The 24,193-nt window shown below is 39.6% G+C and overlaps 5 protein-coding genes across 6 annotated transcripts in view; 2 read left to right on the top strand and 3 right to left on the bottom strand.

Moving 5' to 3' along the window:
- Nucleotides 1–251: 251 nt before the first annotated feature.
- On the bottom strand, nt 252–743 carry LOC101296316. Its single transcript, XM_004306159.1, has one exon. It carries the CDS (start codon nt 741–743, stop codon nt 252–254), a length of 492 nt encoding a protein of 163 aa, XP_004306207.1.
- A 612-nt stretch (nt 744–1,355) lies between these two features.
- On the top strand, nt 1,356–5,504 carry LOC101312175. The gene is made up of 3 exons (XM_004304307.1): nt 1,356–3,272; nt 4,417–4,543; nt 4,738–5,504. The coding sequence occupies exons 1-3, from the start codon at nt 1,594–1,596 to the stop codon at nt 5,206–5,208; spliced, it is 2,277 nt and encodes a 758-aa protein (XP_004304355.1). The 5' UTR covers nt 1,356–1,593; the 3' UTR covers nt 5,209–5,504.
- A 976-nt stretch (nt 5,505–6,480) lies between these two features.
- On the bottom strand, nt 6,481–11,908 carry LOC101311885 (magnesium-chelatase subunit ChlH, chloroplastic-like). Its single transcript, XM_004304306.1, has 5 exons — nt 10,333–11,908; nt 10,042–10,124; nt 7,753–9,555; nt 7,152–7,628; nt 6,481–7,042 (listed from the first exon to the last, which is right to left on the bottom strand). Exons 1-5 carry the CDS (start codon nt 11,732–11,734, stop codon nt 6,665–6,667), a joined length of 4,143 nt encoding a protein of 1,380 aa, XP_004304354.1. The 5' UTR covers nt 11,735–11,908; the 3' UTR covers nt 6,481–6,664.
- Nucleotides 11,909–13,585: 1,677 nt separating this feature from the next.
- On the bottom strand, nt 13,586–16,903 carry LOC101311398 (exosome complex component RRP43-like). 2 transcript variants are annotated; one of them, XM_004304305.1, is made up of 8 exons: nt 16,689–16,903; nt 16,535–16,584; nt 16,369–16,438; nt 16,148–16,253; nt 15,446–15,512; nt 15,254–15,329; nt 14,506–14,795; nt 13,586–13,876 (listed from the first exon to the last, which is right to left on the bottom strand). In XM_004304305.1, exons 1-8 carry the CDS (start codon nt 16,846–16,848, stop codon nt 13,793–13,795), a joined length of 903 nt encoding a protein of 300 aa, XP_004304353.1. In that variant the 5' UTR covers nt 16,849–16,903; the 3' UTR covers nt 13,586–13,792. The 2 variants fall into 2 exon arrangements, with proteins under 2 accessions (XP_004304353.1, XP_004304352.1); XM_004304304.1 differs by lacking the exon at nt 13,586–13,876 and having other exon boundaries at nt 14,190–14,795.
- A 5,531-nt stretch (nt 16,904–22,434) lies between these two features.
- LOC101296028 (cytoplasmic tRNA 2-thiolation protein 2-like) overlaps nt 22,435–24,193 on the top strand; it is a 4,549-nt gene continuing 2,790 nt past the window's right edge. Inside the window, exons 1-3 of the mRNA XM_004306158.1 lie at nt 22,435–22,718; nt 22,806–23,154; nt 23,245–23,331. Coding sequence (XP_004306206.1) covers nt 22,435–22,718; nt 22,806–23,154; nt 23,245–23,331 — 720 coding nt within the window. The remainder of the gene's footprint in view (nt 22,719–22,805; nt 23,155–23,244; nt 23,332–24,193) is intronic.

Raw genomic sequence — 24,193 nt, 5'->3', positions numbered from 1 at the left:
CAGTTAGTAAAGTAATACACTTTGCTTATGTTTAAAAAGTATAAGAGATTGCCTAGATAAATGCTTTGCTCCTGGATTCGGGTTTGTTGTGTGTTTTGTGAGACCTTGAAATAGATTCATAGTTCATAGCTGAGCTTTTCTCTGTGCTTACAATGACTCCTAAGGAAAACCAAGCTTCACCAAGTTGCTCATGGACCCAACACATGAGGAAGTAGATTTTCCTCTCAACCTGCTTAAGCTTACTCCTGATTTCAACTCTTCTTGATTTTCGTGGTTTTTCTGACTTCAGCTCGGTCTCCCCAGCCTGGACCATCCTCTACAGATCGCAAAGCAAGCACAACAATGTAGGGGATTACATCGTCTTCAAGTCCTAGTCCAAATTGCAAGCCACCCATCTGTTTGAAAGATGGAGAGAAGATCTGCTCCAGGCAGTAAGATAAAGCTTCTAGGACAATCTCTGGTTGCCCTCCATGACCCAATATAGATGACACAGAGAGCACGACCATGGCTGAGCCTGTGGCATCTGACTGATAATCACCATTGTAGAGACGAAGAGAAAAGCAGTTATTGTATATAATGTCGACCAGATGAACAACTAAGAATGGTGATGGCTTTATGGAGCTAAGCTTGCTGAGGTGAGGCAGTGGTGTCTCAGGACCTGGTGGAATCTCGCTTGTTTGGCTGCTTTCTAGATCATCTTCTGATTGTTGAGATATTAATCCCACATCGGGAATATGAGACATCGGGAATATGAGACATTGTCTGTGGGTTTATAAGGGTTTGGGCCACTCAATCTATTACTAATTGGTTTTAGATGTGAACTCCAGACTACTTTATTATGGTATCAGAGCAGGTTACCCGCTTCCACGTGTGAAACCTAATGGTCACACGAACTCCACGTCACCTAAATGTTGTCTACGTGTTAGACTTGAAAATTTATCACACGTGTCGTCTAATGAACTCCCTCTCATGTAATAAGTGTTGGGATACAAAATTAACTCTCATTATCAATTATTGGCCTGGAGTAAGAAGGCACAAGTGACCCCAAATCCCCATTATCACACATAAAAACATAGAGTAATATGTACTCAATCCAAAAAAATATATGTACTCAATCCACCCGATGCAAGTTATGCTACCATACAATATTTGCAGACTGGCAAATCGAAAAGAACCAAAGATGGAAGCAGAAGCAGAAGCATGATTAAGAAATGATGATTAACCTTCAACAGAAAAATAAAATAGAAAATGAAAAAAGACCCCAATAATATAGAAAGAAGAAGAAGACAGAGACAGAGAGAGTGAAGGCCGCCCCCACAAGTCACCACCAAACTGTGTGTGCAAAAGAAAGAGAGAGCAGTTAAATTCAAGTCTACGAAAACACCAAACTCCAACCACGACTCCTCACCATCCCCTAAACTGTCGGCAACACCAAACCCAGATCACCCTTCAACCTCAACATTCAGTGATCCAATGCCTGCCCAATTCCCAAGAGCTCACAAGAAGGGTCACTAGTGAAGCAGCAGCCATTTGTAAACTTGGTAGATATTGGCCGCCGCATTGGGTGGTGCTACTAAATAGTGTGAAAATTCGATGTTGGTCCAAGAGCGGAGCAAACCCAAGTCCCCTAAATTGTCTCAGATCAGAGCCGTATCCAATTTCTCACCTAACCTCGATTTCTCCACATGGTTCTCCGAAAACCTCTACAAGATCGTCACCGTGGCGGCCCTCATCGCCACCGTGGCGGTCCTCTTCATGCTCCGCAACATGGGCGACACGGCGGCGCTGCTCTGCTTCCAGACCCAGGCCGAGTCCCTGGAGCGGATCCAAATGCCGGAGCTGGACGAGAAGAGCATCAAGCGCATCTTCGACAAGACGTCACCTTACGCCAGCTTCCGATCTGACAAGTGGGTCGTGGTCTCGGTTTCGGACTACCCGACGGAGCCGCTCCGGAAGCTGGTGAAGATCCGAGGCTGGCAGGTCCTGGCGATTGGGAACTCCAAAACGCCGTCGGATTGGAGCCTGAAAGGTGCGATCTACTTGTCCCTTGAGCAACAGGTCCAGTTGGGTTTTAGGGTTTTGGAGTTTTTGCCTTATGATTCTTATGTTCGGAAGACTGTGGGTTACTTGTTTGCTATACAACACGGTGCCCGGAAAATATTCGACGCCGACGACCGTGGGGAGGTGATTGATGGTGATTTGGGGAAGCATTTTGATATAGATTTGGTAGGGGAGGAGGGTCATAGGCAAGAGACTATATTGCAGTATAGCCATGAGAATCCCAATAGGACTATTGTGAATCCCTATATTCATTTCGGGCAGCGGTCAGTTTGGCCTAGAGGACTGCCGTTGGAGAATGTGGGTGAGCTTGGACACGAGGAGTTCTACACTGATGTTCTTGGTGGGAAGCAGTACATACAGCAGGGTATATCCAATGGGCTTCCGGATGTGGATTCCGTGTTTTATTTCACACGAAAATCGGGGTTGGAAGCTTTTGATATTAGGTTTGATGAGAATGCCCCAAAAGTGGGATTGCCGCATGGTATGATGGTGCCTGTGAATTCTTTCAATACCATTTTCCATTCGCCTGCGTTTTGGGGATTAATGCTTCCTGTTTCGGTTAGCACAATGGCTTCGGATGTTTTGAGGGGATACTGGGCGCAGAGGATTTTGTGGGAAGTAGGTGGTCAGGTTGTGGTTTATCCACCGACTGTTCACCGGTATGATAGAATCGAGGCGTATCCATTTTCGGAAGAGAAAGATCTTCATGTGAATGTTGGGCGTTTGATTAAGTTTCTGATTTCATGGAGAGCAAGGAAACAAAGATTGACTGAAAAGATCCTAGAGTTAAGCTTTGCTATGGCCGAAGAGGGGTTTTGGACCGAGAAGGATGTGAAGTTTACTGCTGCTTGGCTTCAGGACTTGATTGCTGTTGGGTACAACCAACCAAGATTAATTTCACTGGATTTGGGTATGCCAGTGGGAATTATTGGTGAGGGGGATCGAAAAGAGTTTGTCCCGCAAAAGTTCCCATCTGTTCATCTTGGAGTCGAGGAAACAGGAACTGTGAACTACGAAATTGCAAATTTGATCCGATGGAGGAAGAACTTTGGGAATGTTGTCCTTATTATGTTCTGCAGTGGCCCTGTGGAACGTACTGCTCTTGAATGGAGATTGCTGTATGGGAGGATATTCAAAACTGTGATCATGTTGTCAGAGTCGAAGAATCTAGACCTTGTTGTTGAAGAAGGAAAATTGGAAAATGTTTACAAGTAAGTCACTCTTGTTTTTGAATTTTACCTCAGTTTGGTAATATTTATTTGGTTAAATTCCTGTGTTGGCTGTCCTTTTTTTTTTTAGAGTTAAATTTCTTAGGGGCTTTTCATATAGTAAGATTGCTTAGGGGCTTAAGACCATGTAGGATTCCATGATTTAATCTTTTATTGAAATCTTCATTTTTATTTCGAAACCTATATCTAGGGATATGGTCAGACACAAATTTGGGATATTCTAATATCAAGTGCTATTGGAGATTACATGAGACTTTGCACATCTAATTTTAACTTTTTGTTAATGTTCTCTCATGATATAGAAATGATCTAGTATATTGGATTCCAGATGGCGTAGTGACTTGACATTCTCACAGTTCAAGACTATATGTTAGGTATTAGGTGATACTCAAATATGGTGTTACAAAAAAACACAATAGGGTAACTTTTGGGGCATGCTATAAAAGTAGGCACATAGCAGTTATGACAGTGCACCATCTATGAGAATTATGAGGATCTAGAACCAGCAGGAGTGGTTGTCACCAAGTACAGGCTCTGCCCTTCTCCTATCTTCAAGGCAAGGTGCAGAGCCTTTCATCACATAGTCTTGGGCGTCACTCACTTATTAATGTTGACTGATATCAGTTATTAAGTGATCCACAATTTCTGTGCCGAGTTCCAGAATTTGTGATCTCAGTAACACTTGCACAATGTTCTGATTGTCATTGTTGAATTTTCTCCGGTTGTAGTGGTTAAAGATTTTTACTTCAGAAGAGGGTATTGATCCTTGTCCTTAGTTTCATGACTTGCTGCCTTTTGGGTATGCTTTATGGGCTACTGAAGTCAAATCACATTTATGCTAGTAATATGATTGAACCAGAGGCAGATTGAGAAGTATATATTAGGACTGCAGAATCTATACATATCCTAGCTTTAAAATTATTCTGGCACCAAATGTGCTTAATTGATGCACTGTTTTTTTAAAAGCGAGTCCTGGGTTGCATTGTTAGTTTTAAGTTTCTTACTTAAAGATCTTTCAACTGAAAGCCCAACCTTTTACTTGTAGTTTAGTTAAAGGCTATAATGAAAGTAGTTAAGATGTTCCACCACCAGTTTTCTAATTTTACTATTTAATGTTGCTTTGCAGGTACCTACCCAAAATATTTGATCGATATTCTGGTGCCGATGGGTTTTTATTCCTTCAAGACGACACTATTCTTAATTACTGGAATCTTCTACAAGCAGACAAAAACAAATTATGGATCACAAATGAGGTAATATGACTTCTGATCCATTTGCATATATCACTAGTAATTTATACCAGCTATACAAATAGTTATCATAGTTCCTTGTAGAAATTTCAGTAACTTCTATTTAAAAAGGTATATATTAGGAAAGAGAAATTGCTAGTGTTGTTCCTTTTTGCCAAATTCTCCTCTATCTCGCTCACAATTACAATGGAATCTAGGTATCCAAGTCGTGGACCAAGGTGTCACCAAATGACAACTCAGATTGGTTTTCAAAGCAATCAAGCATGGTAAAGAAGGTTGTTAGCATGATGCCAGCTCACTTCCAAGTCAGTTATAAGAACACCATACCAAATCGCAAGAGCTTCATAGTATGCAGTTCTGAAATATTCTACATCCCTCGTCGATACGTATCTGACTTCGTCGATCTTGTTAATCTAGTGGGAGATCTGGAAATCCATCACAAAGTTGCTATTCCGATGTTCTTTCTAGCATTAGATTCACCTCAGAATTTTGACTGGGTGCTAAGCACAATGGTCTATGAGGAAGAATCGCCTTCTACTAATTCTTCGTCTCTTTATTCAGCTCAAGTGCCTGTCGTGCACCCTTGGAGTGTGTCAAGTGAACAAGATTTCATAAAACTAATAAGAAGAATGGCAGAAGGTGATCCTCTCTTACTGGAGTTAGTCTGAAGGTAAATTCATCTCTTTTGATACATAAAATACACAGAAAGGGGAGTTTTTAAGAAATGTGTACCACTTTGTTAATTGTCATACAAACCATCTTTTTTCTTCTTTTCCTTTGAGGGAGGGCACTTTTTTTTTTTCTTTCTTATTTTTGGTTCTCTGTAGGTTTACATTTACCATTCATTACTGATTGTAGATGTTCCTCCCCCACAAGATGTATTCATCTTTCTATTTTTGCTCGTGAATATATGAAACAGAATTGTGTAATCAACAATGAGAATTTGACCTGTGTACAGCTGTGATTAATTTAGTTGAAATGTGTTTCTATCAATTCGTTTGGTGTTATAAATATTATAATATATATGGTTGTCCACGTAATTACTCATTAGTTATGTACTCTGATGTACCTCCCAACTATTCTCTCTGTATTCTCTTTTTCTTTTCTTTACTTTTCAACATTTGGTATTATTTTGAATGGATTTTTTATTTTATTTTTGGTCCGAATTTTGAATGGATTCCTTTGGTATTATTTAGCAGCAAGAATTGCAATGTTGGCCAATCTTTTCATGTAAGTAGCCAATAACACATTGATTGATGATTTGTTTGACAAGTGCCATAAGTTTCAGGAGATGCTTTGAAAGAACCAATATATATGCTAATGCCATTCAAAATCGTTTAAGTCTAAACGTGAACTGTTCTCTTTTGCTTAAAGGTAAAGTTTCCGATTAGGTAGCCACAAGCTCTAGTACCGTGCTGAATTTGTTAGGGGTGGGCATAAAAAACCGTAATCCCGAACCCGTTCTAGGCCCGTCCCGAAATTTACTGGGATGGGACGGGATTTAAATCTCAAAACGTTAGGCTCGTCCCGTCCCAACCGGGATAGGACCCGGGTGGATCTAAAAAACGCAAAGTCCATCCCGTTCTGTCCCGATTTCAATGTCTGGGACGGGTCGTTAGATGAGCTCTATCCCGTCCCATGCTCAGCCCTAGAATTTGTTCTTAGAGTCGAATGACCAACATTATAAGATTTAGCACACTTCATACAAGAGAGAACTATAGAGAAATCTGTGTGTCAATTTCATCATAAGCATTGCATCACAACAGTCATTGCAAACAGATCTCAACTCAGTACAAATTAGGTTTGCCTGCTTGAGCATTTGGGGAAATTAGACCATAGGCTTCCTTACTAGGACGGTTCTTACACAACGATACTCAACTCTTTAAGTGCCTAAGTTGAGACAGATTAGTCTTTTTGAGAATATTTAGTACACCAATTTTGAATACATGTATTTATAGGATTAAATGTCTGAGAGTATAAGTACAGATACATATCCCCACAAATGAATAACAGGGGGGAACTGGGAAAGAATTCACATTAGACATTTCCTAGAAGCTCAAGTAAATGATCATGTTACTGATATTTGCAAAATAATGTACAGTTTCCTCAACAATGAGTTTGAGTTCATCGATCAATTCCCTCGATTTTGTCTTCAACTTCTGAGTACAGCTCCTTCAACCTTTCAATATTCTCCTCATCAGTGTCCCAGTAACCACGTCCGTTGGCCTCCAGGAACGTCTGTAACAGCTTCCTAAAGGAGTTTGGATTTGTTTTCATAAGCCTGTTCAACATCTCCTCATCTTTAATGAAAGTCGCGTTGGCCTCTTCATACACAAAGTTGTCAACTTGCCCAGAAGTTGCACTCCACCCGACTGTATTAGTGAGTCTCTTCTCAATCTCACGAACACCCTCGTAACCACTAGACAACATTCCTTCATACCACTTGGGATTCAACAACTTGGTCCTTGCATCAAGACGCACGGTCTCAGAGAGTGTACGAACCTGCATTGTAAGAAAGAATGTCAATCACAGATTCTATTGGTTTTTTCGCACCTTCAGCAACATCTATGACATATACTGAATTCAGTACTGAAAGAGTGTCTGTCCTTACCTGAGCGTTAGCTGTGGTGGTGTCAGCAATGTAAGAACTAGGTTTCTTTCCATCCTTCCTTAGGTTTTGCACAAGATTGGTTGGATCTGAATCAAAGTAGTGACTCACATCAGTAAGTGAGATTTCTGATGAGTCCAGGTTTTGGAATGTTGCATCAGCTGTGCTCAATGCCATTTCAAAAACTTTTCTGTTCTCAGCCATGCCTGCACCTGGAGCATCGCAATCAAAAGCAAATGATTTCCTGCTCAGATACATGTCCTGCAGCTGCTTCTCATCATTCCATGAGGAGTTCTCCACAGCAAGATTTATATTAGAGGAATAGGAGCCTGAAGCATTGGAGAAGATCCGGGTTGCAGCTTCACGAACCCCAATGCCAAGGGTTTCTGCTTGCTCCAGTGCATGCTTCCTGACAAAGTTCTGTTCAAGTGGCTCATCTAGTTCAGCTACCATCTTCACTGCTCGGTCAAGCAAATTCATCTGCAAACAATCAAAATGTTTGATAGAGATAGTAAGTAACCATTGTAAAATTATTACCATGCTAACCATGTATGAATGGAAGAGCCAAAAAATAGGAAGCACAGTCCATAGAGAGGAAAAATACCTGATTGATAAAGAGGTCTCTGAAGACTCCTGAGCAGTTAACAACAACATCAATCCTGGGTCTTCCAAGCTCTTCAAGAGGCACTACTTCTACCTTGTTGACTCGTCCAAGACCATCAGCAACTGGATTCACACCAACCATCCACAAAACCTGAGCCAAGGACTCACCATAGGTCTTGATATTGTCTGTACCCCACAAAACAAGTGCAATCGTCTCGGGGTACTTTCCTCCATTATCAAGCTTCTGCCTCTCTATCAACCTCTCCACCACAACCTTTGCACTGTTCATTGCTGCTGTGGTGGGTATAGATTGTGGATCAAGTGCGTGAATATTCTTTCCTGTTGGCAACACTTTCGGGTTTCTGATCGGGTCACCACCAGGTCCTGGCTCAACAAATTTACCCTCCAATGCTTGTTTCAAGCTGCCTATCTCATTGTCAGCCACGATCAGCTTCAAGCATTCTCCCAAGTACTCAAACAATGTTCTAAGTTTCTCCCTGTCTGCCCTGTAAAATTTTGTGTTTGACAAGTACTGAATCCAAGGCTCATTGATTCCAAACCCAAGAATTGAGGTCAGCTTATTCTTTACATCAACTACTTGACCCTTCTCATTTGTTGTACACTCCACAAATGAAGAAACTGCTCCCCTTGATGCGTCTGTTATTTGCTTTAGAAGCTCCACATCCTTCAGTATCCCTTTATCACTTTGTCTGTAAAGATCCTCTATGTCTCTTCCAACTGTCTCAGCCAATATAGCTGGGAGTGAGAAAATATTCTCTTCTGGACGGTTCAGTGCAGCAATGTTCACCAGAGTTGCAACTGCTTCCATGGCTGTTGGAGGCTCACCAATGACATGAAGCCCACAGGGCAGCAGGCGGGACTCAATCTCCATGATTTTGTTATACACCTTTCCGACCACAAGATCTCTTTCTTTGGCAGATATTTCCACGCCTTCATCAGGTAGGTCTACATCCTTATCAAGATTGCATTGCCTAGCAGTGCTGATTATTGAACTCACAATCTGTTGTCCACGGCCGGTGTCTTTAAGTGACTGATAGGACGCGATAAGCTCGCTCAACTGCTTGAGGCCTTTGTAAAGCCCAGCATTTTCTGCAGGTGGTGTCAAATAGCTGATGGTGTTGGCGTAGCTCCGACGCTTAGCTATTGTAGCTTCAGATGGATTGTTGGCAGCATAATAATAGACATTGGGAATGTTCCCAATCAGACTGTCTGGGAAACATGCATCACTCATCCCTACCTGTTTTCCAGGCATGAATTCTAGTGAACCATGAGTACCAAAATGCAGTACAGCATCAGCTTGGAAGATCTTTTCAACAAATGAATAGTATGCAGCAAAACCATGATGCGGGCTAGCTGATTTGGAGAACAGCAGCCTCATCGGATCACCCTCATAGCCAAATGTGGGCTGTACACCGATGAAGACATTGCCATACTGTTTCCCATATACCAAGAGATTCTCTCCATCAGAGTTCAGGTTCCCTGGAGGCTTTCCCCAGTTCTCCTCCAATGCAGCGGCATAAGGAGTCAAGCTTTGATATTCACGAACCCCCATTTTGTAAGCAATGTTCAGATTTGGGCTGCTGAACTGAGCCTCTTTGTCATGGATTACCTCTTCAATCAAAGCGTCTGAAGTCTCTGGAAGTCCCTCAACATAGTAACCATCTCTTTTCAATTCTTGCAGAACTGAGAAGATGGAGGAGAAAACATTTAGATAAGCAGCTGTTCCTACATTTCCTTTGTCTGGAGGGAAACTGAACACTGTGATCGCCAACTTCTTCTCTGCCTGCATCAGTGCATACACTCGGTCATATTGCAATCATCAAATTATGTCAAAATTATTCAGTGAACAACTAGAAGCTGAGGATACATATAATGAAAAAGGGTAACTTTCCATGATCAGAATCTATGTACTAGAAAGGCATATATAATTCCCCAGAAAGCATAATGCTACTTTTATACATAACTTTCAACAAAACTAAACGGCTCAATATGTTGATCACCTCCTTTTCCAGTAAAATTAACTACATCCTGTAGAATTTTCATATTTTATCAAAAAGTTATGAATTCCTTTCATCCCCAAAGCTCCATTTTTGTGGAAAAGTGGATTCATAAATATCATTTCAATGTAAAATTTTGAGATAATGATCAACAGTAACAAGATAATAGGTAATAGTCAGTCAATCATCTTTAACTCCAGATAATATGCGCATGTATTCTGTAACAACTTTCTTGGGCTTAAGGAAGAAACAGCATAAATTAAGGTAAATACCTTGGCCTTCCTTTTTAGTTCACCCCATCTGATTGCCCTGGTGCAGAGCTGTTCCACCCTCTTGTGAAGAGCATGCGATTTCCCTGCAATCAACAATTTGATCCTCAGTAAACATAGAAAATTCTGACTACAAGGATTCACAAGTAGAGATGCAAAGGTAACTAGTAGGAACATAACTATCTAAGCACTACTACTTGTGAACATCATTTTTCTCACTAATTAAGTGCTAACTGAATACTACTAGTTGTGAAACCACAGAAACAATAAACGAGTAAGAACATGATCACTTACCAGTTCTAGGATCCCGGCCAGCAAAAACAATAGGCTCCATGCCTCCATCAAGCTCCGGAAGAGCCACTTGCAACGCCACCTGAATCGGATGCAACCCCAAAGTGCTGTTCAGCCACTCCTCAGTAGTCTGGAACACCAAAGGCAATGCAACAATGTAGGGAACATCCAGCTTCATCAGCGCCTCAATAGCCCTCGGATGGTCCTGCCTAGCCGGCCCCCCAACAAGAGCAAACCCGGTAAGCGAAATAGCCGAATGAATAAAAGGCTTCTTGGTCACAGGATCAATCAAAAACCTCTCCACAGGCCCCGAAAAATCAAGCCCCCCAGCGAAAATCGGAATCACCTTAGCCCCTCTAGCCTCCAGCTCCATAATAACAGCCACATAATGACTCTCATCCCCAGTCACAATGTGGCTCCTCTGCAGAATCAACCCCACAATCGGCGCACTGGGGCTCTTCAACTTCTCATTGGCATCCTTCCTAGTCCCATACCAGTTCAAATACTCCTTCACATCGTCATACATACAAGGCGCCAAAGGATGCCAAATCCCACTGTCCAAAAACAAAACCGGGTCCGAATACGGAATCTTTTCCCCTTTCAACGCCGGAATGTAAGACCCGGCAATCATCTTCAAGAAGTTCTGCAAGTTATCAGGGGACCCACCAAGCCAAAACTGAAGACTCAAAATATAAAGCCTAGCATCCTGAGCCTTGTCACTGGGCAAGTACTTGAGCACTTTCGGCAAAGTCCGAACCAGTTTCAACATACTGTCGGCAAAACCAGCTCCTTGCTTCTTCCTCTTGAAGAGCTGAAAAAACGGGCTTTTGGATTGGCCCAGCTGCGACATGCTGAACGAGCCGAGCTTGTTGAGCCTCATAACTTCCGGCATGGAAGGGAAGACTAGCACTGCATCCATTCTATCTCTTTCTTTTTCGACTGCTTGTTTCACTTTGAGAGCCAGCTCCTCCACGAAGATCAACGAGCCGATGAAGACGTTGGCGTCTTGGAGGTCCTGGCAGAACGTTTTGTACGTGTCGTCGTCTCGGAGCTCTTCGACGAGGTAACCCACGACGGAGAAGGAGGCGTGTTTGTTGGAGGCGTTGAGGGACTGGACTGCGGCGGTGAGGGAGGACTGGTACTGGGCTTCGAGAACGACGTAGACGACTTTGACTGTGGGGAGGTTTTGCTTGTTTTCAGGGACTATACGACGGACTTCTTGTGTTGTCTGGGTGAAGAGGCCGTTCCCCATTGCGCATTTTACTTTGAGTGTTGTCTTTGAGGAGGCTTGGTTGGTCTTTCTGGGGAGGAAGGAGTGGAGGAAGTAGTGCTTTTTGGAGAAGGAGGAGAGTTGGTCTGGCTTTGTTTGGGGTAAGGTGAAAGGTGAGGAGACTAGAGAAGCCATATTTGGTGGGTGATCAAAACCCAAGAACAAGAAGGAAGAAATGTAGCTAGGAAACTCCTCTGCTTCAAAATTTGAGGAGTGGGAGAAGAATGTGAGAGAGTGAGTTCCTCTGCTCTCTCTAGTTGTGAGTTGTGATCAGGGTTGAGGTTTGTGTCTTCTATCTTTTTCTTGTGGGGATTTGAAGGTTGAAGTTTTATAGTTTGTGTGGAGAAGAAAGCACACTTGGAGGGAGTGTGAGTCAGTAACAGTTTGGTGTTTCATGGCTGGTGGTGGGAGTTGGGGACACGTGGCTTGATGGGTGGTCAAGCAAATTCTGAGTGCAAGTAAACTGGGTTTCTGAGGTGAAGTTTGCTTGGGGATTTTGGAGGAGAGAGATTGGGGGAGGGGACTTGCTTATCTATCTACATGGGTCATTCTGATGGAGTTTGCTGAATTCTCATTGGCTCAATTGGATTTCTGGTATTGCCGGGTGGATGATGAGAGAGAAAAAGATAGGGGGAAGGAGATATTTGGTCTCTGCTTCAAGTGAAGCTCATTTTGTGTGTAAAGATTCTGGTTATAAGTCTGCGTCTTTTGGTGAAAAGGAGTTGATATTGTGTATGTGACACCTATGGGACCAGGTATCACAACTGAGGCCAGTGGACTGCACACTTGATTGTGTCCACATCTATTAGTTACTGAGTTTTTTTTTTGAAACTATTATTAGTACTTGCAAACCTCAGTTCACTTGCTAAAAATCGAATACACCCAATTCAGAGTGAAATGAAAACACCCTAGTATGGAAACTGTAGCCTCAGTTATTTAGAGCATTTACACCGAGATAAGGTAGAGTCGGTTCAGATTTCCCTACCATTCTGGCTGCTGGAATAAGGGGAGAGGGGATAAAGTGAAAATGGTAGATCTTAAACTACCTAGTTTGCATGTCAGAAACAAGGAACAACTACACTTGTGCTTAATTGCAGAAGAGATTGATGCACTTGGATACACACCTCTGTGGTAAGACCTCATAGTGTCCCTTGAATGCTGGTTTTAATGAATATGCAAGAAAAACATTTCAATGGTTCTTGAGTTTATGAGGACAAACATTCGCAACCGAACTAATACCAAAAATTACTGCCAAGGAGAACAAAAGGGTAATGGATTGGAAAAGAAGCTTTCGTGCTTAACATTTATATAAACATCCAGCAGAAGTTTGAGGTCTAATTTGATAAACTTGGCAATGGCATACAAGGATGAAGAATTACTTGATTACAACAATACTTTTCGAATTAAACTATTAAAGTGATGAACTGTATCAGAATGCATTTGGTATTTTGGCTTTGCTCACATTCCCAGAACCCAATAATTTAGCGACAATGATTGGATGTACAGTTTGCCACCACATGTTCAAATTGACGCCACGTATTTTGAGAGGAGATACCAACACACCCCCTCTCTAACTTTCATCTTTCGAAAGTTTCACAAAATGTAAACAACAAAAATCTTTTGTTCTTATGAAAGAAGAAAAACATTTCGCAAGACAACAAAAGCAGAAATACACATCAATCTGATCCCCACGCCATAATTACACACTGACACATCCCTTTTAAAATGAGTAGGCCTGTTTTTTTAAGAATTTTATTTTATTTTATTTTTTAAAAGGAGAAGGCTTTGAAGATGAATCACCAATGTCCAATGCAGCTACTATTTATTAAATTTTTATAAGCACAACCAAAACATGGCAAAGGCACAATCAATTGGGGATCATGAACATGTATGTACGTAACTCGAACCAATCAAGAACTAGCGACTAGCGAGTGCCAGGCAAGTATGGTAACAAGCTTTGCACACACGGAAAGCAACCCATGGCATAAAACTGCTAATTGCTCTAACAATGTGACCGTAACCATTAAGACGATGCAAACAAAAGATTGCAGAACAGTTTCACATAGTGATTCAATATTGACTATTGCCACCTTTCTGAAGCCTTTGACTAGAGTAACAAATATCAATACAAAATAAGGCCAGAACAAGATGTTAATAGAAAAGACAACACCCCTTAGGAGATGAAAGATGAAACTAATCAACCTCCATACCAGCGGAGGCTTCATCTAAAATCATCTGGAGCTCCCTCACTCTTTGCCTAGTGAGTGCAACACAATCCTGCAACCAAAGAGTCTTCCTTATCATCATTTGGATCATGAGTAAGGATTCATAACAATATTTCACCAGCCATTGTATTCTTACGCTCTTATATACATACATCAGTTAAAAAAACATGGTTTATAAGAAATGTATACAGAAAAAATGGTGGATAACTTGGCATCTTTCAGCCTAATTTTCATAATGGAGCAGTTATTTATTATAAACAAATAACAAAACCACCAATACTGTCTAATAGTAACTCATAAAAATACTTTATGTGAAAAGGAATCAAGTACCAGAGTTGATTGCATTTTCATTAGTTTCAAGCCAATTGAAAGTTGAACACATTCGTAGAGTTGATTGGCTTTATATTATTGTTAAATCGGGAAAACATTGGAAAAATGTACTCTTCTCCTCTTTTCTATTTCCGTGGATATGCAGATAATGTCAGAAGACTCAAAACAGTTTTAAAACCTTAGTTACTGATGTGTGATGAAATGATTACTAATCTGAACATACACTTTATTACTCTCAGTTAGATAGACTAAGACAACGAAAATCTGAAATTCACAACATCCTACCAAGTTGAATCGCAGGGAACCATTAAAACATTGACATGACACAAGGGTAGAAACTAGGTAACCAACCTGGATAGCCGATGTATAGGCAAGAACTGGTCCACCTGGCTTGTAAAGAGACACAAGTTGACCAGATGAATCTAAAACCACAGTTACAAGTGTTTCCATGATCGATTCTTCCTCTGCTGTAGGGTCAGCCAAGATGAAATTCTTATAAAGTATACATGTTAGTGAAAATGGAATACTGCATAACGTGAGTTTCCTCTTCTCTTTATTGACCGGCTCCTTTCCTCCCTCATTTTCCTCAGACATAACAACTACTTTTCCTTCATTGTTCATAGAAACTACAGGAATCTGCACTGCAAGAAATGGGATTCAAATGCTATGCAACAGTTCAAATTATAATTCTAATCACCACTTGTAACAGAACATTCATGATATACATTATGCAACTCTATATTTGTTCAACTACATGATATTCTTTTTTCTTTTCAACTACATGAATGTAGGGAGTACAATTCAGTCATTTCACCCACCTCACTAGCATCATTTATTAACTTTGCATGAACACACAGAGAAATAGAAACTCAAGATAGAGATGTAGAACAGACATGCATGAACAAGAAAAAACAGCACAAACTTCACCAGTAATGGACATTTATTTCCTGTCCTGCTTATGCATATATGTAAAATCAAAGTCTGGATAAAACCTGATTCTTGAGTAATAAAACTGAGATACTTGGATTATGGGCAACTAAAGTAATCCCATATGATGTAATTAATTTACACAGGGACAGTGAATATTTGTAGGACTTACAGTGAGAAAAGGCAGCGACTGCTGACAGCAAAGCAGCATCAAATAGAGCACCATCAGCGTCCAAACAGTATATGTCCTGAATGTTGGAAAAGATAAAACAGACATTTCTTCAGAATACATACATACATATATGACCAAAAACAACAATGAACTACAATAAACAGATATTTCCAAAGTTTCCATGTAATTTACCAGGTAGACCATCCAAGCAGCTTTTCCACTGATCAAGGATAATTCCTTCACATTAATCATGCCAGAACTGCAACAACCAGGAAAATTAGTAAATTCACAATATCCAAGATTATCATACGAAACATCCTACCAAAACAGAGTAAGTAGCTATACAGGTTGAAAGCTAAGAGAAAAAGATAAGGGCACCAGTACACAATAGTGCATTTAAAAATTTCAATGCGTCAAATTGAAATGAGCAAGTAACTATACTGCACGAACAAGATAAGGATACCAGTAAACAATGCATTGAATTAATGCCAGAAAACAATAATGATTCCAATGCAAATTGGCTGGATGATCACACTGAACAGAGCAAGTAGCTATACTCTAAGACTAGAAAGATAATGATGCCCATATGAAATGCATTGGGTTACAGAATTTATTTTCAAAAGATAATAGGAGCCTGAAAAGTATAACTACTTTAGTAAGTAGAGGATGAGTTGTATTATAATTTTTTGCATCAATTGAATTAAATAAAGCACATACATAACCAAAATAGAAAAATAAAGCAAAGAACCGAGATAAAAGTTTAGCTCACTACAGTCATATTTTGTATTGAAGTGGTTAGAACAATTAGACCAACAAAGAAAAAGAAAAAGAAACATAAACTACACAGAATAACTCAAATAATATCCAGGTAGGAAAGAGAATCGAAGGACATGCCTTGAAATAGTGTCAGATAGTTGCTTTGACACAACGGGTGCTGCCTCAGCTGGCCTGCCAGGCCTTACAATTGGAGAACAAATTGGAGGCATGTGGAATTCAATTGCTGAAAGAAAAGCAAAAATAAAAAATTGTGGAGAACCAGTCAATTACAAGAAAATCAATCTCAACAAAGTAATCTCGGAAATAACAACAAAAATTATCAAGTGGTGCAAGCCAACCTATGCGTCCCTCATCTGGCAACTCTTGAGAAGGGGTCGTGACTTCCATTTTTATAGCAGCCAACATTGTCTATACACAACAAACGAAACTCATCAGTAACAAGACCAACATATATCACATTATCAGAAACATAGCGCGCACACACACACTAAGTTAAGCCATTACCGTCGAACCTATCTTCACAAGTGCTGATCCATCCGCAGAGGCAACAGCCCCTACACAATACGAAGCAAAAGGGTTCAGTTTGCATGTTAAACAAGTTGAGTTAAACTCCACAGTTACTTGACAACAACTAAACAAACAAAGAATGGGGACTAACCAAGGGCCGAGGAAGTCTCTCTAGCTTTGTCAAGTGACCTCCCATCAGGGCGTGTGGATTTCACAAGATGGCTCTCATAAAACCGAAGAGGAAATAAGCGCCTGAAAGCATCAACATCCAATTCCGACAGCAAGCCTCCAGAAGAATCAGGCAATCCCATTCTCTCTCTCTCTCTCTCTTCTCTCTCTCTCTCTCTTCTAATGCTATGTGTGTATCTTGCACTACAAAGCAAAAAGGAACAACCTTAGTACACAATAAGCTACAAAGTTGAGTAAAGATACAAACTTGATTGCATTCAGTAAATTACAAGATTGTAGTGAAATTGGAAAGAAAGGAAAGGAGTGAAATTTGAAACCCCATGTAGGCATTAAGAAAACCCACCAAGGCAAAACTATATTCAGACCCAGAAACTGAAAGTTAACCCAGAAAGAGTTCGTATCTTTTGAAACATCAACAACTGAAATCAAAAGCTTGAATTTGCATGAATGGGGTGATACGTACCAGTTGAGAGAGACAGACTAGCGAAACAAAAGTTGGGAGACAGAGAAGGGGCGGGTCAAGGAAATAGCCTAGGTTGCTCTGACCATACCCGTTTTACTTTATTAGGGCTTCTGACCCGTACCCGTTTCCCTTTTTGGTCAAATTTAATTCCTCAAAAATCCTTTTAGACAAAAAAAAAAAGTTGCTATTAACACTTTTTTTTTACTTTATTAACACACCCTCCGTACTAATTTTTTTTACTAAACTACCCTAATTTAATTTTTTTTTTTTCTGTTTTTATTTTTAACAACTGAATTATCTTAAAATTTTAAACCCACTTATACAATAAATTTCTATCCACACACCCATCATTAATACACTTAATCAGCTTTCTTACAATAAATCTAGCTAAAGCTATTATTGTAGTATTGCATCCTTAACTGCCGATCATATGCTAATGGGTCATAATTGTAACCTCAAATTTGAGGAATAATTTGAACAACAACCCTGGTTATATTGAATTTTTATTTGTTGCTCTCACGTTAAAGCAACCTGGTCCATATTTAAATTTGAATTCCTTGGCCACGTGGTGCGTTTTATTAGCTTTTTTTTTCTTATATTGTTTTTTGCCTACCTCAGGTGTCATTGTGCTTCATTGTGCTTCTACATGCTTTTGTTTCATTGTGCTTCTGCGAGGTCGAGTACCTTTTTTCTGCCATGTTTTCTTTCTCGCTATCAACATCTTTATTCATACATGAACGAATGAATGTGTATCACCCACCCTTTTCTTTCGTTCCTTTCTCTCTCCTATAATGTTGCTAAAACCACTGATTTAATGCCACAATGATCATCTTAAACCACAACTACTATTAATCAAAAAATATGAACGATCAAGTTAGATTTAAGACAACTAGAGTACCGAAGCTGTAACACAACAAAAACATTGCCATCAATCTAAATAAAAAGCTGAACATATCCCATCATGTATCAAAAATTGGTCATGTACTGATATAACATATTCTGCCACCACTCTAGCTTGTCGGAGTATACGCTGATTCACCATTCCGGTTGGTTACTTGTTCAATAATAGTTAAAGTGTCAAGGATTTTTGGTAATATGAATGGAAACACCAAAACTGTAAGAGAGATAGATTGAAATACACCAAAACCAAAACCAAATATTCATAATCATATCGTTTAGAATCTTACTAGGAACGATTGATTTAAGGGGGTTCGAATGATCATTAAAGTCTTGATCTTCTGCTGTGTCTCCGTTGCAAATCAGAGATATAACTTCCTCCAAAGATGAGTCTAAATCTGCTTCTTCGAAGTCTTCTTCTATGATTGCTTTGAAGTTGATAGGTTTCGACAAAGAGGAATGACTAGTCTGTGCGAAGTGGGTTTTGCTTTGAAGTCGATGAGTTTTGACGGATGAATGACTGTTTGTGCAAATGGGTTTAAGATTTCAAGATAATTCAGTTGTTAAAAATAAAAACAGAAAAGAAATTTAAATGAGGGTAATTTGGGTAGTTTGTAAACAAAAGTGAGTCATGGGTGTGTTACTAGCAAAAAAAGGTGTGTTAATAGCATCATCCAAAAAAAATAGACAAACATGTTTTCATGTGGATTGACAAGTTTGGAATTAGGATGTTAAAACGACAAACGTTGCAAAAGAGAGGAGAAACAAGTTGGCAACAAGTTTTCTGTTATAAAGTGAGATGAGTGCTGCTAAATGTACCCAACAAATTTCTAAGTAGACCCAGCAAAATTATTTCTTTTTAAATAAATCAAATTAAACTAGAATATTTCCCTTACTACCCCTATCTTGAACCCAACAAAAAAAAACACAGTGATGAGCCGATGAAACTGAAACTTCCAAGCGTAGTACCATGGGAGTTTATGTGTGTGTTTGGTGCAACAAATTGGGTTTAATTAGAAATGTAATGTTGGTCAAGCTTGACTAGATTGGAGAGAAGAGGTCCAAACGTATAAGCTAGGGAAAGAGACTTGTATTCCATTCGTACCATTTCATGCTTGATTTTGTTGCCAACAAGTCTTCCTTTTTGTTATTTCTTTAATGATTGTTCACACAACTATAATCCATTTGGGAGGAGGGGAAGTGGGGAACGACAGGTGAAACCACCATGTAATCCAAATAATTTACAGTTTCCTATTGCTTTGGCAAAGCTCATACTGCCAATTTGTTGGAGATAAATCAGTCGAATTGCAGGAATTCCTCCTTCTATGGTAGCATACTTTCTAAAAATTTAGTCCAAGACATAACAAGAGAGGTCCATGAGTCGTGATCGATCTTGACGTCTAGACTTAACACTAAGAAATTTTCATTTTGCTAAGTACAAGATAAGGGCAGTAAGGGAATTTTGTTGGTTTAATTAGATATATTTTGTTTTTTAAAAAACTTGTTGGGTCTACTTAGAAGTTTGTTTGGTACATTTAGCAGCACCGAATGAGATAACTTGCTTACTGAAAAGTAAAGTATATGAAGAGAGAGATAGTAGAAGACTAAGAGATGATAGATGGGGGAAATGTTGTATTGTTCTCATTCTCTTTAGCTCCCTTTAAATAGGGATAGAGTTACTTGATGATCACACTAATTTAGGATTCAAATTTGCCAACCACCTTCTACTTGACCACCCCAATGACCATTATCTAGATTGGTGACACATATCTCTTTAAATTGTTTTACTTTTTTGTTGATTAAAAAAAAACATGTGTCACTAATCTAGATGGTGGTCATTGAGGTGGTCAAGTAAAAGGTGATTGGCAAATTTGAATCCACCAACTTAGTGATCACTCATGTGAAACTTGGTGACCACTCAAACTTGATCTTCACTCACAAGCTACTTGATCATCACTCATAAGTAACTTGGTGATCAATCTTAAGTTTCCATAATAACATAATGGACTCTAACTAATGAGTATTACACGATGACATCAAAATGATTATGTGAACAGCCACACAAATAGTATTATTGATAACATTTTTGGGTTAATTTAGACTATATTATATTTATAAAGGTTAGTGTTATTAACACACCTTATCTATGATAAAAGCCAATCATGAAACATATTTAAGTGACAAGTTTATTGATTATGTGGACAGCCACACAAATAGTATTATTGATAACATTTTTGGGTTTATTTAGACTATATTATATTTATAAAGGTTAGTGTTATTAACACACCTTATCTATGATAAAAACTAATCATGAAACATATTTAAGTGACAAGTTTGTAAATAAAATTGAAATGTGTGGATAGAAAAATAAATGAGGTGTTAATAACACAAAAAGGTGTTAATAACATCAACCATTTAGAAAACATGTGAAATTCTTTAGGTGAGTACCTTTTAATAAGGTATCGAGCTAAAATACTGTATGTATATTTTTTTCTTCACATCTCAACGAGATTTTGTTCACCATCCAAGTTATATGAGTGCAGAACTACAAGTCATAAAGTGAGTGTTTTATCAATAGAGTCATAATTTGAGGAATTCATTAATGAATGCGTCTTAAAATGCCACTTCTTTGTAGTGTCTATCAAACGTGTAGAGGTCTTTAAGCGCATTAAGCATCTGACACTAAACAAAATGTGAAGCTCACGCCTCACGGTGCCATAGAAGAACAAGGAGATGTCACCACTTCCAAATGATTTGATTTTGGTATTTGCACTTCCTTATGGTTAAGTCAAATGCATGTGACATGAATCGTCTATCTCAAGCACTTGATTAGTTGAATTTCAAATATCATGACTTTTCCTTTAAAGTTGAATGATAGTGATTAATCATTAAGATTTATAGGACCCAAAGCACGTCTGAACCATTAGTGAAGAAAAGAGAAAGATGGTAAGGAATAGTATAGGATTGCCAAAAAAATAAAAACAAAAAAAATAAAAAGGAAGAACAAGTTTCTTGATAGTTTCCATGAATCATGCAAGGCATAGCATCAGATTTCAAACAAAACCAAAAGCTAAAAGGTTATAAATGTCAGACTACGTAGGTACACATCAACTGACCAAGAAAGAAGTAAATATCTACGGACATAACAACCATCGACTTTAAGAACTACGAGAAGCATCCAAATGCTCAAGAGATGAAAAGTTGAAAACCCACCAGAAACTAATAACAGTTGTCATAATTCATAAACCCTAAACACTGGTTCCAATCTGTGTACTATGTGATTACCATAGTTTTCAAGGCTTTCGATGGCGCATTCCCAAATTCCCAAAACCTGGTCTTAAATTAAAATCTTGATACATATACCCAATTCAAACCATTAACATGAAGCCCCGAAAAGAAAACTCATCTCATTAATCTTGACGAATGACCTTATTTCCGATCTCCACAAACCCTAACAAAATGCAACATTTAATTCTTAAGGATTTCTTCAATTGGAGCCATTGCACGGAGTAAACCTAAAAAGTGAACTGAAATTAGAGAAGAAGAATTGAGAAAATTGACCAACTAACGAATGAGTATGAGAAATGCGCTCTTGGAATGTTTTCACGTTTTTTTTTTTAACACACTCCTCGAGTTTATGACTTCTTATTGTTTTTGTTAAGTTGTACAGACACGGACATGAATACAGCGACACGACAAGGCGCGACACAACAAAACTCAAAAATTGAGTTTCCGACACGACTTAGACACGGTAAACAAAATTATATATTTATGTATTTTTAATAAATAAAAATAAAGATACTAAAATATAATTATACACAAAATTTCATATAATTATGCATGAAATAAAGAGATTGAATGGGCGACATTTTCTTCATCTGTGTCGTTTCCTGACTTTCCTCTCTTTGTTTGTGTGCGACTGCGTGACAGACCTCTACTGCGCTCATTTATTTATTAACTCTTTAAGTGAGAAAAACTGACGTGACGTGTTGTAAATAGACGTGTTAGAAAAATCAATTTTTCTGGACACGCCACGTGGTGTGTCAGACATATTTTTTTGCCGTGTTGGACGCGTGTCGGACACTCCGACACTCCACCCGTATGTGCAACATAGGTTTACATTCGAGATAGACTCATTTACCAAGTGGCTGGGTGGAGTGTATGGCAACATAGTTTTACATTCGAGATAGACCCATTTACCAAGTGGGTATTATCCGTATACCGGTACCCGGACCCGATTAAGCAAAAGGGTTTATAGTTTATCGGAAGTCATAAACCCAGAGTCTGTTCTGTTTTGTTCTGTTCAGTTAACCCTACGAGCTTCAGGTCTTGGAGCTCAGTAGTAATCATGGCGTGCAGTGCCTCAACTTGCCAGTCAAATTGCTACAAAGACCAACCAGATGAACATGACCCAGATACCAATTCAGTTGCCAACAGAAACATCAGCAATGGTCTCTGCCTCAAGTGCAAGACCAACCCTCCCATCTCCTCCTCCGCCGACGACTCCCGCTTCTGCTCCGAATGCTTCCGCGCCAACCTCTTCGGCAAGTTCCGCTTCGCTGTCACCTCCAACGCCATGATTTCTCCCTCCGATAACGTCCTCCTCGCCTTCTCCGGCGGCCCTTCTTCCAGGTCCGTCAGCTCACTCTCTTGAATCAGTTCCGGTCACTCTTTCTCGCAAATGATAATTGATGTTGTTTTTTTTTTTTTGGGTTTCAGGGTTGCTCTAGAGTTTGTACACGAGATGCACAGCAAAGCGCAGAAGAATTTTGATGCCAGTAGGGACAGGTCATTACCGGTTTTCGGAGTTGGAGTTGCTTTCATTGATGAGGCTAGTGTTTATTCTTCTCCATCCAATGAACTATACAAAGCAATTCAAGAGATTACAGCTATTGTGGAGGAGCTAGCCCCGCCCGCGAAACAGTTGTATGTTGTGCCCATTGAGAGTGTTTACTCTTCAGAGTGTGGTGATGGAAGGGAGAGGCTGAAGAGGTTACTAGATGCTGTTACTGACCCCACTGGAAAAGAAGATCTTTTACTGCATCTCCGGATGTTGGCCTTGCAGAAGGTTCGAATGTGGATGGATTTTTGTTTCAAATTTTGGACCAGTCAATAGGGCGGATTAATTTGTTCTTACTGGATGCATTGTTTGTTGCAGATTGCCTCGGAGAATGGATACAACAGAATTCTACTGGGATCATGCATATCGAGGATTGCTTGCCATGTTATCACAGCCACTGTGAAGGTCTGTTTTCTTACTGCCCTGCACTTAAGTTGTATCTTCATTTATCCCCTGGCTAGGTTTGTATTATTAAATTTTAGGCGGATTTGACTTGAGCATTTCTGATATCGCATTTGATACATTTAATTACCCCAAGAAAATGGTTTGCGAACTGATATCTACTGCTAGTTTTGTTCACATGTCAATGGAATAACTGGGATAGTAGTGGTTATGGGTGCACTCATCCTTTGCAGATGAATCTAGGGTTGGGCCTCATTCGATTGTTTTACAAAAGTTTGTGAATCTTTGTTGGTGTACTATTAATTAGTAATCACCTTCTGAAAGACAATGTTATGTGCATACTACTTATCTTCTCTGATGTTGGGGCTTTAATTGGGCAGCATACCGATAATATTCTCCAATTTCTTCGTCATAATGTATTTACTCTGTCTAATTCTTAACGTATATTAAGAGAACCTAGAAAGATTTCATCTTACAATCATGATTTAAAATAGTAATCTGTCCTTTTTAACTTTTGATGCCTGCAAACCATGCTCTATCACGGAGTTTTGTACTTCCCCCTACTCCATTTGACTTAACTCTTGGGATGATTTCTGAAGGACGACTGCAGCCTGCATGGTGGTTATATATGTATATATATATATATACACAGTCCGTTTCAGATACGGACATCCGCACCGCCTTACGGTGCAGATTTCCCTCCGTTCGCCACTGTACGGCGCCGGTGAGGGCGCGCCTCCACCCCCAGCGGACTCCAGCAGCTTCCCCGACCTTTTTCCATCCCCGGCGAGTCCGCCGAATTCCAGTTTTCTGGCCAGATTGACTTTGTTTGAAGTTTTGGGTGATCTGACCGGAAAACTGGAAT

Source organism: Fragaria vesca, linkage group LG6 (genome assembly GCF_000184155.1).
Source record: "Fragaria vesca subsp. vesca linkage group LG6, FraVesHawaii_1.0, whole genome shotgun sequence".
Classification (NCBI taxonomy): Eukaryota; Viridiplantae; Streptophyta; class Magnoliopsida; order Rosales; family Rosaceae; genus Fragaria; species Fragaria vesca.
This window is presented reverse-complemented; position numbering and strand designations above follow the sequence as displayed.

Bases quoted from the DNA above. Each gene is read 5' to 3' on its own strand.
- LOC101296316 (XM_004306159.1), bottom strand. From the start codon at position 743: ATGTCTCATATTCCCGATGTGGGATTAATATCTCAACAATCAGAAGAT.
- LOC101312175 (XM_004304307.1), top strand. From the start codon at position 1,594: ATGTTGGTCCAAGAGCGGAGCAAACCCAAGTCCCCTAAATTGTCTCAG. The intron at 3,273-4,416 runs GTAAGTCACTCT...GTTGCTTTGCAG, and splicing joins AAATTGGAAAATGTTTACAA to GTACCTACCCAAAATATTTG. The intron at 4,544-4,737 runs GTAATATGACTT...AATGGAATCTAG, and splicing joins AATTATGGATCACAAATGAG to GTATCCAAGTCGTGGACCAA.
- LOC101311885 (XM_004304306.1), bottom strand. From the start codon at position 11,734: ATGGCTTCTCTAGTCTCCTCACCTTTCACCTTACCCCAAACAAAGCCA. The intron at 10,125-10,332 runs GTAAGTGATCAT...TGTTGATTGCAG, and splicing joins TGGCCGGGATCCTAGAACTG to GGAAATCGCATGCTCTTCAC. The intron at 7,629-7,752 runs GTATTTTTCCTC...GATTGTTTGCAG, and splicing joins GAGACCTCTTTATCAATCAG to ATGAATTTGCTTGACCGAGC.
- LOC101311398 (XM_004304304.1), bottom strand. From the start codon at position 16,848: ATGGGATTGCCTGATTCTTCTGGAGGCTTGCTGTCGGAATTGGATGTT. The intron at 16,585-16,688 runs GTTAGTCCCCAT...CGTATTGTGTAG, and splicing joins AGAGACTTCCTCGGCCCTTG to GGGCTGTTGCCTCTGCGGAT. The intron at 15,330-15,445 runs GTAAATTACATG...TCCAACATTCAG, and splicing joins CTGCTTGGATGGTCTACCTG to GACATATACTGTTTGGACGC.